This window comes from Dermacentor variabilis, chromosome 1 (assembly GCF_050947875.1).
Source record: "Dermacentor variabilis isolate Ectoservices chromosome 1, ASM5094787v1, whole genome shotgun sequence".
NCBI lineage: Eukaryota > Metazoa > Arthropoda > Arachnida > Ixodida > Ixodidae > Dermacentor > Dermacentor variabilis.
Window position 1 is genome coordinate 289,436,373 of NC_134568.1, and position 13,829 is coordinate 289,450,201.

The 13,829-nt window shown below is 50.2% G+C and overlaps 1 protein-coding gene across 2 annotated transcripts in view; it reads right to left on the reverse strand.

Moving 5' to 3' along the window:
• Positions 1–12,171, reverse strand: part of rau (RA domain-containing protein rau) — an 80,769-nt gene extending 68,598 nt beyond the window's left edge. For both annotated transcript variants that reach the window (XM_075677812.1, XM_075677811.1), the window contains exon 1: positions 11,903–12,171. In XM_075677812.1, the coding sequence (XP_075533927.1) occupies positions 11,903–12,082 (180 nt within the window). In that variant the 5' untranslated portion in view covers positions 12,083–12,171. The remainder of the gene's footprint in view (positions 1–11,902) is intronic.
• Between the last annotated feature and the right edge of the window lie 1,658 nt (positions 12,172–13,829).

Sequence of the window (13,829 nt, forward strand, 5' to 3'; positions counted from 1 at the left end):
GGAACAAAAACTCATCCGGAGGGGCGGCCGCTCCTCTTGCCGGCGTCCGCGTATCGCGCGCCGTCCCAGGGCCAATGTCCTGCCCCTGCTGGTGCAGAAGCGCCGAGCACGGCCACTCTTTGCCGAGTGTCAAGCGTGCCGCCGCTGCCTCAATTACGAGCAGACGGCACGAAACACAAGGGCCCCAAATTGCCCTCTTCCTTCCACTCCCCCACCCCGCACCAGGGCGGAGGACGCGGTGCACCGCGGGGCTGCGTCCTTCCAAGGCGTCACCCAGAGTCGACCGGGAGAAAATATTTGGCCAGGCGGTCAGACAAAAGCGAAACGAATCGGCTAAGCGTGGCGGAGAAATGCGAATTAAGGAACGCAGCGGCATCGTCGTTCGCTGTTGCCATGCGACGGACCGCAGGGGGAAAGAATTAACCACCGCGCCTGTGACGACTAGCTCTCCCCCATTGCCTTGCCTGCAGCGATGGCTGTGCGAAACAATTACCAAAACCGATGGCTTTCCCGCGTGGTAAACACCATTTTTAGTGCCAGCATGATCTGCGCACATTGCGCGTACGGAAACTCCTGAAGGCGCCAGGATCGGCTATAGATTAGAGGGAGAGAGAGAGAGGATGGAGGGAGGGAAGGGAAGAGAGACTGCACAGCGTCATATGCACCGTGCACCGTCCTGCGTCTCCTCGCCGGCGACGCCATGAACAGAGCATAAATAGGTTCGAACACTCAAAGACTGGGTCAGTTGCGAACACAAATATAGTACAACGGTCGTGAATGATCCCACAATAGATCCGCAGCGAGAGGATCTCCGCAGGCTCCGTCCCGCGCGGTTGCTCTTGCGGATCCGCGCCTCCTCGCGGCCCGCCGACGCTAGCGCGCAGCAATGAAACGGTCCCCTGCCCCGCCGACCGACGGACAGGTGCGTCCAGTTGTCGTCGATCCAGGCTGCTGGAAGACAAACATGCTGCCGCTTCGAGGTCGTGCTGCTTCTGGCTGCCTCTCGTTGAACAGTGATGTCAGGCAGACGCATGCAGAGGGAAGAACGCCGAGCGTCCGAACCCGCTGAGCAAACCAGCACCTCTATTTTGCAGTTTTAGGCCATACAAACCCGGACTAGTAATGGAATTTACAAGCGTGATAACTTCCGAAACTGCTGTAGAGCGAGTTTGAAATGCTACAACCATAAAGTGCTCGGCAAGCGCAGATTAGGAAGGGGGGAAAAATCTCAGCGTTGTTCTCATATATATCTCAAAGGGAAGGCTGCCATGCGTTGTATATAGTATATGTTGTACAGCCGTGGTGACATACGTTAAAGTAGGGCAGAGAGGGAAAAGAAGCAGAGGGCATGCAGTACGGTGCGCGAACTTCGTGCGAAAGGAAAACCGTAAATAAAGTAAGTAATAATACAAGTGGGCTCGCGCACCTAACGACATTCAGCGCCGCGGGTCGGGTAATGTGTACGTGTCCGTGTGCCTGGTCAGCAGCACTGACAAAGGTCCGTCACGGAAAGCACGCCCCGCAGAGTTGTACAGTCAAAGCAGGGATAACCGTTTCGGGAGACAACACGCAACGACAGCTTCCGTAGCGCACAATTTCGGCAAATTCAACACGCCTGGGGTAATAGGAGCGCGACGAGGTCAGTCTGCGCGAGACGTCGTGTTATGGACCTCCGAAAGCTGGAATAGAGCGTATCAATTTCTATACTCGAGCTGACGGTTTTTGCTGTTCTCAGCGAATGCGAGCGCTTCCATGAGTTCATTTCGGAACGGGACATGATTAGCGTAGCATGAAGTCAGAAAGGCCTGCTCGTTGTTACAGCGCCAACCTCGGTGCCACAACAAGCGCGTCGTAAACGATGTCAGTTGCGACTAAAGGTATAGCCGCAGTTCTGAAAATAAAATCACCTAATATCAGGTACGAGCCTGGGCGCGACAAAATAAAATGACCGGTGCGTACGTCTCCTACGCTCAAGAAAGGAATGGCCGCCGCGGTCAGCGCTCCGATTCTCCCACGCACTGCGCCATTCACCGCTTCTGCCTCGAACAGGTAATACACTCAAAACGCGTAGGCTTCGCAGCGGCCTACACCATGCACCTCGGGACGCCCTTCGCAGCATCAAAAGAAAGAACCATTTCCCCATTCCCTCGACTCATTACGAGGTGGCATTCATCCGCGAGTCGTGCCCACGGAGCTTCCAAGGGCTCCTCGATGAGTGAGGCACGCTCGGTCCGCAAATGGCGCTTTCAGTTGCAACTAGAAGTGAGGAAAGGGGAGAGGGGGGTGCGCTCCGCGGGCGGCGCGACAAGACGGCCTCCAAGTCCCGCTGTCGCCGCAAACAAACGCCGCCGCGGCTGCTCGTGCACCGCAACTGGGCTGCACATTGGTTGCACCCAAATCTCCTTGCGCGTCTACATGCGTGCGAGCTGAATGAGACATGGAACTCGTCCAAGACGCGGTGAAAGAAAAGGGCTCGTTCGCAATTGGGCCGGCTCGGCCACCCTGAGGCCGCCCGCGCAGGCGTCTCGCGGTGGCTTTTCCCACGGGACATTTCTTTTTTTTTTTTCTTGTTTAAGCGCTCCGAGGTGTTTGTACGTACTCGGGACTTCACCGCGTCGGTGAACGCGTTATATACAGTGTGACGCGGGGATCGGACAGCAGTGGCCGCAATTAAAACCAGCGCCCGGTGCACACCTCGGGCGTTTTCCAGAGTAGCGCCACTTTCAGGGTCGCCAGCGCGGGCCCACAGATTTTTCTTTCTTTTTTTTTCCAGAGCCGATCGCGATCTCGAGAAGCGGGAGAGCCCAGAAACTATTTGATTCTGCCCGATGAAGTCGACTGGAACAGCATCGCCGCTCAGATATAATACAGTCGAAGGCGCGTTTGCGAAGAAAGGGAGTCGTCGCTCTCGGAGATTAACGCATCGCTGAGTGCGTAAAACATATATTTTTCTTTTTTTCTTGCAACTGTTATTACGTCACGCGCCAGCTACCCGCAACGCCTGCAGCGATTTATTCCACAGCGCTCTGAGTATACATAATAGGTGCTGTGTACGTGTTTATTATACAGTTGCACATTTCGAGGAAAAGACACACGTTTCCCCGCCGATTAGGCGATCTGCTGAGAGCGCGTCATACCACTGCAGGTCGCGTTAGAAAGGCGTAGTGAAGTGGGCGCACATACACAAAAGAAGTTATGACGCTAGAAATGCTCGCAACAGTAGATTTCTGCCAAGTTTGCAAATTATTCGCGAAGGCGGCCGGAGGCACGAGATCAGTTACGAGAAAAAAAGTCGCAATTTCGCCCATCTATTGCGATAGCAAATTAGTGGACAGCTATACGAAGCAAGGATAGTAGATTTACCGGCCGTATAAACTTGTAAACATAGGCATACTAACCAAGTTAACAAGCATGGTGTCACGCGCGCACAAACAAACATGAACACGTCTCACTCGATGACCGCGGAAACTCGCTACCAAAACCCTGAAGTGAGGAAGTGCAGCGAGCAAACTGACCTTCGCGCTTTCCTCCCACATAAACGCGAGCTAAGCCGCGAAAACAGCGCACGGCGGACTCTGTCCCCGTCGCAGATGGCCTTCAAGATAGAGCGTCAATGGCGGGCGTGCGCGGCCGCCCAGAGGAGAACGCCAGCGCCCCCCCTCCCTCCCCCGGAGCCTTGCGCGCGACGGAAGACGGCGCGCTCCCTCCCCGCTTTCCTCCCTTGCGTGCGCCAGATTGAGCCGTGATCGCCGACTCACCCTTGCCCGCTTTCACTCGCACATACTGCATATGGCGCGCGGCGACTATTTTATCGCCCTTGGACTTTATACGGAACCTCACGGCGACGGCAGAAACGCGCCTGGAGTGTCTATATATTGCAATAAAAAAAAAAAGCGCTGCGAATCCGGCTTCTGAAAACTACATGGGTCGTATGTTTTCGTGTCCTATTCACGGTGCGCATTCGCAAAGACCTCCGTATACGCAAGAACACAAGAACGATTTGGTAAGAATGAACCAGTCAGTTGCCGTATATATATATATGGGAGGCGAAATGATAGCGAACGCACAGACCAAGAAAACATTCCTTGCGAACGAAATCCTCTTTCCAAAACAAAGTTCTTGCGCTATAGAACTGTTCGTACAAGATATCAGACAATCGTGACGTTGTCCTTATTATTATTAGCGCACGCGTGGCCAACCAATGGGAAACAGTACTTTACGAGCGAAAAGCTTTGTGAATTTGGCCTTGAATATTCAGAACATTATATTAAATCCAAACAAAGGCAGCCATGGGCACCGCTACGGTGAATCAGGAGCCGTGTTCACAGATGTTTTTGTTCGTAACATTTGTTGTACGGTCACTGGCTCGCCGCATTCGCTAATGCTATGCTCAGTGCAGCGACTGGCCGAAGCTTGTTTTTATACGAACCGCTCGAGCGCGCACACTACTTAGCGTATATACGGCCCATGGTCCTAATCACAAAGTTTTCTTTCGTTGCCAAGAAAACGCCTTTCAATAGCCGGGCGTCTTCGAAACTACGTATTTTCACGATTCTACCGCACCCCCGATTGTAACGCGCAGTTATTTTACAGTGTGTATATATATATATATATATATATATATATATATATATATATATATATATATATATATATATATATATATATATGTCTTCGTACCGATTCTACCCGGCACATCAACTAACGAAACCTGAGTTGATGCGTACCGTGTTGAAACGATGTTACGCAACTTACACAGACCCACACACAGCTGAATCATAGAGGATAGTCGCTGTTGGAAGACCGACGACACCTCGTTTTCGCTGTGTACCGACAACAGAGAGTTATCTTCAGTTGCAGCTAATGCATTAGAAATTCCTTTGTCGCCGCCAGTCGCGGACGCTTGTCTTGGGAACGCCTCACACACGTGACCCTGCCCGTTTACCCCTTCCTTCCAGAAGGATCACCTTACGCTTAAGGATGCCTCGTAATAAAAACGTCTTTTTTTTTTCATCCTGCCACTGGATTACTTCCACAAAAGGAGGTTGAGAACAAGCACGCACTACGTGAGTCGTACAGCAAACTGAAAAATGGCGACCGCAAACCAAGGCGTAAAATGGTAAAAGAACTACGTACGCTCGATGGCAGTGTGGTTAGCTAGCTTGCAATGAGCTTTTTTTTTTTACCTATGTATCCGTTTTGTTCGTGATTTTGAATAGAAATAGCTACGATTGTAACGCACATGGAAATATATGAAGGCACTTTTTATTTTAAAGAAAGGTGGGCGTTAGAATCGTGCAAATATGGTATGTTTGCCATCACGATCGGCCAGCGCCTATTCCAAGGTCGATTCAAATAGGTCGCGAAGCTTCGGGCGAAAAGCGGTTCAGTACAGATTGTCACCGACATAAGCATGGGGGGTTATGGGAGCAGCGATTGAAGCGCGACTATGTTTGGAGGGAACAAACATTGGGAAAGAAAAACGCGTTTTTTTAATTCAAGCGAGACACAGTTAGATTCATTCAACGAAAATAAAATTCCAAGTCAATTTTATATATTCGTGAAGAGTTAAGAAAACACAAATTTAATTTTATTATTATTAATAAATGCATTTCTTTACAGCGCCCATCGCTACGGGGGGCGTTGACGCCACTACCACTCGCAATGCAATGCACGTCTTGAAATGGGCAGAAGGGCGCACTCGTAAAGTTCACCTGTTGAAATACGCCCCCCTCACAGTTTGTGCTTTCTTGCTTGTCGAAGTTTGTCTGAATTTGGGGACGCGGGTAGCTTCATCGCTTCTTAATCTGTTCAATCAAAAGTAGTGAGTTACGACCGCCAGCTAATTGTGTAGTTCTCGCGCGACTGCGCTGGCCGACGGGCTTGGCATCCGACAATAGGATCAGCACTCTACAACTAAAGCTTTCGTCGGCCTCCAAAGAAAGTATGTTTTGTGCAGGGATGCGATTTCGACAACCGTACGGCTGGCCTTTTCCTGCATCGCTTTCCACGCTGAAAGCTTGAAACGCCCATCAAGTCGAATGGCGGGGCATTTGAATATATAGCTCCAAAGGCAGGACAACAAAACAAATTGCGCGCCTTTGAAAATAACATGACGTCACTTCTGCTTTTAACCGACATGGCATCACATTATTTTTTCTTCCGCCGGAAGTGTTCGCACCCCATACAGATGACGCTAAGCATAGAGTTTCTCACTACATTACCTAGAGGGAAATCTGGCGCTGCTGCACTGTGCTATGCATGGGAATGCCGGTATATTGTGGATTCGGATTGGCATCGTTCTCGTAGAGACAGGACACCTTGAAGACGCGCTTGGCAAGTACCGTCCCTTCTGTCACAATGATTCATTTTCTACTAGAACAGCACGTGAAAAGCTGTTTTAGCTTTATTATTACGCGAAAACATGTTTTGCTTAACTATGAAAACTTGTTATTGTGTGTACGACTACATGTTACGTAAAAAGTATCAGCGGGCCGCTAAAGTTGGAGGACAGACGACAAGGTTCGCCCTCGCCAAGGTCGACTCAAATAGGTCGCGAAGCTTCGGGCGAAAAGCGGTTCAGTACAGATTGTCACCGACATGAGCATGGGGGGTTATGGGAGCAGTGATTGAAGCGCGACTATGTTTGGAGGGAACAAACATTGGGAAAGAAAAACTCGTGCTTTAATTCAAATGAGACACAGTTAGATTCATTCAACGAAAATAAAATTCCTATTCAATTTTATATATTCGTGACGAGTTAAGAAAATACAAGTTGAATTTATTATTGTTAATAAATGCATTTCTTTTCAGCGCCCATCGCTACAGGGGGCGTTGACGCCACTATCACTCGCAATGCAATGCACGTCTTGAAACGGGCAGAAAGGCGCACTCGTAAAGTTCACCTGTTGAAATACGCCCCCCTCACAGTTTGTGCTTTCTTGCTTGTCGAAGTTTGTCTGAATTTGGTGACGCGGGTAGCTTCATCGCTTCTTAATCTGTTCAGTCAAAAGCAGTGAGTTACGACCGCCAGATAATTGTCTAGTTGTTTTCGTGCGACTGCGCTGACCGACGGGCTTGGCATCCGACAATAGGATCAGCACTCTACACTTAGAGCTTTCGTCGGCTTCCAAAGAAAGTATGTTCTGTGCAGGGATGCGATTTCGACAACCGTACGGCTGGCCTTTTCCTGCATCGCTTTCCACGCTGAAAGCTCGAAACACCCATCAAGTCGAATAGCGGGGCATTTGAATATATAGCTCCAAATGAAGGACAACAAAACAAATTTCGCGCCTTCGAAAACAAAATGACGTCACTTCTGCTTTTAACGGACATGCCGTCACATTATTTTTTTTTCCGCCGGAAGTGTTCCCACCACATACAGATGGTGCTAAGCCCCATGAAGCGCCGATGGACCGCCATGTTTTGAACGTATGGGCTTCTATGGGAGCTTCGCTACCACGTATATTTACCTTGCCCTCGCTTTGAAACAGTTGGTCCTCTGTTCTTGCTTTTCTTCGCTTGGTCATGCATCGTGGGTGAGTAAAGATGTAATATGCGTGAATGGAAACATTTTATGAAAATTTTACTTTGAGAACGCGTTATTTATGTAGCCATATCCACGTTTTAGACGAAGCCTCTTACAACACCAGCCAACACGAGCCTCGCAGACACATATACCGTCATTCCCATGACGGCACGGTGCCCCCTTAAGAAACTTCCATAGACGGTGGCGCCAGATTACCCTCTAGGTGTTATAGTGAGAAACTCTATGGCGCTAAGCCCCATGAACCGCCGACGGACCGCCATGTTTTGAACGTATGGGCTCCTATGGAAGCTTCGCTACCAGGTATATTTACCTTGCTTATTCTTTGAAAACCGATCTAGCGCGCCTAATGCTCCGAGCATATATATGAACCCGGAGTTCCGCATCTTGCTGAACATTCAGGAACTTCCAACACAAAGCACGGCGAATGCGCGCTATCTGCATATGCGGGAAATTTAAGTGCGACACCGGCAAAAAAAAATAAGCGTGAATCACGCCGGCACGTACGGGCGCCTCCCGCAACCAGTTCCGCCGACTTCTCGTAGTTGCGCTAAGAGACGGAAACAGCTGTAGCGTGCTCTTGTATAAGCGACCGCCGCTTGAATGCGCCGAAGGCAAAACGATAAGCGCTTCTGGAAGAGAATGACTGATTCATTGATCGTTCGCCGCCGCTTCACACACACTGACCAATTCCTGTTACAAAATATTTGCCTATGTGTACAAGATGTTTACCGCACATATCAGTGAGCAGCCTCTGAGGAGCTCTTGAACTCCATGTTCAGCGGGCAAATGACCTCACCGTGTCGTTTAAATAGCCAATCCTAACATATCTTTTTTCCTGGATGCGATTCAAGGATTGCGCAGTCGCGAATCGCTGATATACCCACACAGTAGGATTAGAGTTTCCTTCTAGTGCTGCCCCGCTGAAGTTCATGGAGTCTCCCGAAGAGAGAGAGAGCGCAACCACAGCAACCATAACAGCTGTCTCCGTCCATCCAGGACGGTGGCAGTTGCCTTATCTATCTCCCTCTTTTATTCCCGAACTGTCCGCATGCACATGGCGACGACAGATAAACGAGGCGCCGAAAGGCGCGACCGGCGACTTCAAGGCGGCTGATAACACACGTCCCAAGAGATCCACAGGAAGTACACGCTGCGATGGGTTCTTGCCCCTGCACTATAGACGCAGCGTGCGATAAGCTGTCAACAAAGGCACAGAAAGAACGGCCGGCGAGGCAATTTACACTGGCATCCCACAACACCGACGTTCGTGCTAAAGCTATGCAAACTTTCCTCAAGGCCTCGTGTATAGGATAAATTTAATTTCGCCTTCCCGGTAAAAAAAAAATTAAAAAATAAATAAATAATGTGCCGAAATCGACGCGTCCATACAGCATTCCCAACTACGCTCCAAGCCACGGAAGGCCTCCAGTAGGGCATGGTACTTGATTAATAAAAGCGTTTTGCTTTAATCTCTCCCCACAGTCTTCTTCAGCCTAGACACTGCCTTAGCCCCCCTAAAGGGTATTTAGTCGCTAACATCTTATCGCCAAGTTAAAAGATCGCCCAAAACGCTCGGTTCTGTGCAAAACGTCTCGTGCGCGTCCAAGGTTATTTCGAACCGATCTTTTGAACAGCATCCCCACGGTCGCAGGCGAACGGGCCACCGAGGCACGCCTTGTGGACGCGCGGACCACACGCTGCGCGCTGCGTAAAAACGCGCGCCGACGCGAGCTCCGCAAAGCGGGTTGCGAAAGGGCAGCCGTGCCATCCAGCATGCGGGCAATGCGGCACAAGGCGCGGAAGCCCATATCCTCAATGATTCGAAACAATCTCTTCCGCGCGGGCTGGCCGGCAAACACAGTTTGCGAAAACAAGGCGCGCGAGACATTAGCGGGCCTGCATCGCGTGCGCTCACAATGATGTGTACGCGCGTTCGCCAAGGCGGTCCGATGCACACAAACGACTGCAACGCCTCGGACAAACGGGGTCGCGCGCGCCCGGTAGCCGCAAAGTGCGTAACTGAGCTGCCCGAACGGAGCCCCTCACTGAATAAACGACGGGTATCCTCATTGTGCCTTTTGCTTTGTTTTATCCGGACGGCTCCCGCCGAGCGTGAAAGACTTTAACGCCGCGGGGAAACAGCGTGTTGAAAGCGCCATCAAGTTGCTCGGGGACCGCCTCTACGAAACCGCCCGCGGCGTGCCAGGCAAAATGGCAGACTGCACCGGGGTTCACTGGGGGGGAACAGTGACGACACCGAATGGCGATACCGAAGTTTGCAGTACAAAGGTTGGCACAAAGAAGTTGTGCTTTGTCGGATATGTTTATGCACTCGCCTAACGGGGCCAACGAACAACGAAGAGACAATCGACGCAGGAAAAAAAAAAGTATGTGTGTGTCTGTGGGCGAAGGGAGGAGGAGGACTGACTCTTGCAGAAGTGGCATGATAATATTAAAACACGAGCCACCGGTACCTGTGTCTTTGTTCGTCAAGGGTCAAGTAATCACGTCCCATGCAGCTTCACTGACAATACCAGGTCGTTGAGGTCAGACGCACTGGCAGCGCCAGCATTCGGCTGCACTCACAAGTGTACCCACGCTAACATAACCATACGGAAACTTGTAACGTCTCCCGAGAAAAAAAAAATACGATGGCTCGAATTAGCAATTACCAAGCGTAAGGAAGCGCCACTGGAAGAAGCCAGCCAGCTACGAATGTCCGCTCTATGAACCGCGATCAATTTTCTGAACATTCAATTAATTCAGCACTAAAACACCCCCCTCCCCGACCCACCACTTACCAAAAAAGAAAAGAATGCCTACGGACACACAAGAATACAACACCAGTGTTGTTTTATGTTTCTCGCGATCGCTCCAACAATAAATTTTGGGACGTGGAATCCATAAGTCAAGTCATGGAAACTCACATCTGACTGCAGGCGTCGATATACGATGAGCGAACGACACAGTGGCAATTTTTCGCATTTTCCTTCCGGCTTGCAAAGATTGGAAGGAAGGATTCAATAGACCTGGAGCTACTGGTGAAAACGCACGGCGCCATTCTACATATTCGATGACTGATCTTTAAGCTATAGACTACACTCTACCTTAAACGATAGCGTCAGAAGTAATAATAAATAAATAAATGAACAAACCAAATAAATAAATATAATGGAAAAGGAGTTACAATTGTTTTACTTTACTCTTTTGGCGGAATAGAGATACGAATGTGGTTGCCCGTTTACCGAATCTGCGACGCACACTCGACAATGGTGGTCGAGTAGGTTTTCATTTCGCAGATGCTTGAAGTGGCATGGACTAAACTGCACGTTCGCCTTATCATAAAATTTTAGGGTAGACGTCTATTTGGTGACTCAACTTTCCACACTTCGGAGCGTAATAAAAGAGAACAATTACTTCATCGCAAAGAAACAGCGATTGTGAAGCGACGCAAGCAAGATAAGAGCTGCATCCTACTCTTTCAAGGAAATTTTCCAACGGAAACTACGGTGCCAACAGCGATTTCGTACTGAGGGCAACAAACGTTGAAGCAACAAGTGGCAGCCTCCGTCCTTGGAGTGCCACCTCCCCTCCCACTGAGGCATGCTCGCTTGGGGAAACCTTCCCAGCCGCCGGCGTGAAAGGTGAAACTCCTCTGCGGCGCCTGCCAGTCGTCCCCTCCCGAACATTAGGGGGAATTGTGGGGACGGGCAGAAGCAAAGGAGGTGATCGCGCCAAAGCAAACACGGCTCCTTCCCAGTGCGAGACTAGCAGCTCTAGACAGTTGGAGAAGTCAGTCAACGCTGCCTTTTCGGAGATAAAGAAAGCAGCAACCGCGCAGCTTTTTGCCGCTGCCATCAGCGCCGGTTGACAGACCGCTGCTTCTTTTCATTTCTTGGCTTTGGTCCTTCGGGAAATATACCGACGGCGCATGCTTCGTGTCTTTTCGAGTGCTACAAAATAAACTTGCACGGGTGCGAATTATTTAGATATTTTGAACACTATTTACCCTGTGCTTAGACGGAACACTGTGACCGGCGAGAGCTGTGCTGCAGCATTTGCACCAAAATATGAAACATATGCGAGCTTGCAAGCGTACGAACTAGACCGTCATGAGAAAACTGCAGCATGCACACACTCGGGGTCGAACAGAAAAGCACACGAGATTCTGCACCGGAGGCGCAGCGTTGCGCCTCCAGAGCGCTCGGCACTGACAGCTCAAACGCAGTCCGAAAGCACGTGCGCCGAAGCTATCAAGCCGCAGGGAATCCCGGCGTGTTTGTGTGCATGTTCGCGCACCACCACTGCAAAAATGACGTGCACTGGACACCAAGTGGGGCGCGGCAAACTGACCTTCCTAGGCGGCAGCGCCTCGTGCAGGCTGCTCGTGCTCGATGACCGCGAAGACAGCTGCTCGGCGCCTCCGCTGCCGAAGCTCACGCTGCTGTTGAGGCTCAGCGCATCGTTGGCTTGCGGCTTGATGCAACGGAACGGAGACAGGGTGGTTGTGGACGAATGCACGTGCTTGAGCATGGTGCAGACACGACGCGGTTATCCTCCCACCAGTACCGCGGCACTGACGAGGCGACAGCGCGCGAGCCGACCTCCCACCAGCGCCAGACCTCACTGCAACTGCCGGACGCACGCCGATCGGCGCTCGCTCGGAGGCCGGCCCGGCCCGCAGGGGAGCCGCGTCGCGGCGTGACGTCACGGCTGGTAACTTTTCCCATTGGGCAAGGAGACGGCGCGTGCCGGTGACGTCTACGAGCGCTCGCTCGCCTCTGCCAGATGCGTCGGTCGCACGGGGTCTACGCATCGCTCTCACTTCTGCCGGGAAGCACCGACGTAGAGCGTGCTGTCATCGCCAGTGGAGAAGGATGACTCAGGAGTGACCAGGAAAACTCGATGGCCCGGCGATGTCTCGATCCACTTCTCGCTTCTCCTCGCTGCGATCGTTACGCGGAGCGCGAGACGCTCAACCTCGGCGGGTCTTTTCTAGAGCCCAATCCCATAAATATTCCAATCAGCAAGCCGAGGTCGCTGCAATTCTTCTGTGTTTCTTCATTGTTATTGTTTTTTCTATTTACGATCGTTCGTGACGTAGGGCGCCTCGTTGCCCCCACATACTGTCCTGAACTCTTTTCAACCAAGATGGCCAATTAACGCCGAGCGCAGAAATTTAATGCCATTTTTTTTAAATGCCCCGCTGATAACGTTGGAAAATGTACGAGGTTAGAGCCAATGATGCGAAATTGTATAATGCTCTTTGGTTATCCTGTAACTGTTAAAATCAAACACGAGCAATGTTTAAGCAAATCTTGATTTTCAACATAGCGTACGATACATGTTCTGCTATGCCGTTGCCTGTGTGTTCGTCATTGCGAGACAATCAGTGTAGCTTGTCCAGTGTGTACATTTTATTCCTGCTCAAGAAATGGGTCGCTTTGGTCGTGCTCACGCATTATACAGTAGGTGGGGGTACAAACGGTTGGTTTATTAACTAACAGATCGTAATTAACTAGTAAGTTTCTTGGTGTCAATATTAAAGAATCACGTATTAAATTGCTTACATACATCTTGCGGTTCGTGCAGCCACTCACACGAACTAAGAATGAATCCGCTCCAAATTTTTTCAGTTTTCAATACAAATGCAATTTACATACATCTTTTACCGACGCCATCCTACCGCTTACGGGAAGTAGTCAAGATCATTTCAAAACATGTTGCGCTGCAACGCATAACGACGACTCAAAGTTATATCGTATTGCGTCGTCGTCCCTTGCAGTGTTCGCCGTGTCATCCATGCCACTGTAGCCAAAAAGAAAAAAAAATGTTTAGGCAACTTGTCCCTCGTCAGCGAGTTCAAGCGAGAAGCGTTAGTTACATATAAGACGAAGTTATTTCACATCATTTGCGACACAGCTTCGAGGAAAAACTAGCAAGGCGCTTTTTGAGGACCTTCATTCGTATTACTAAAGCCAGCGGCAATATGAAACAAGTTTCTCGGACCTTATAAGTAGAAAACTTTCTGCCTTTGAAAATGAAAAAGAAAGAAAGAAAACGTAAAATAACACTCTTCGCGTTTCGCCCACTCCTATAGTCAGCCAAAATCCTATTAACCAATGAGATTCAGTGGTGTGGAAGTGAGCTCGCACGGCAGAATGAGGTTTTATTTTAGGTATCTCGTCATTCCGCGTGTCTCTCTGAGAATGATGGATTGGTACAACGTCACGTGTCTGCCTTCTGTGCATTCAACTTTACGTATACAATCCCAAGAAAA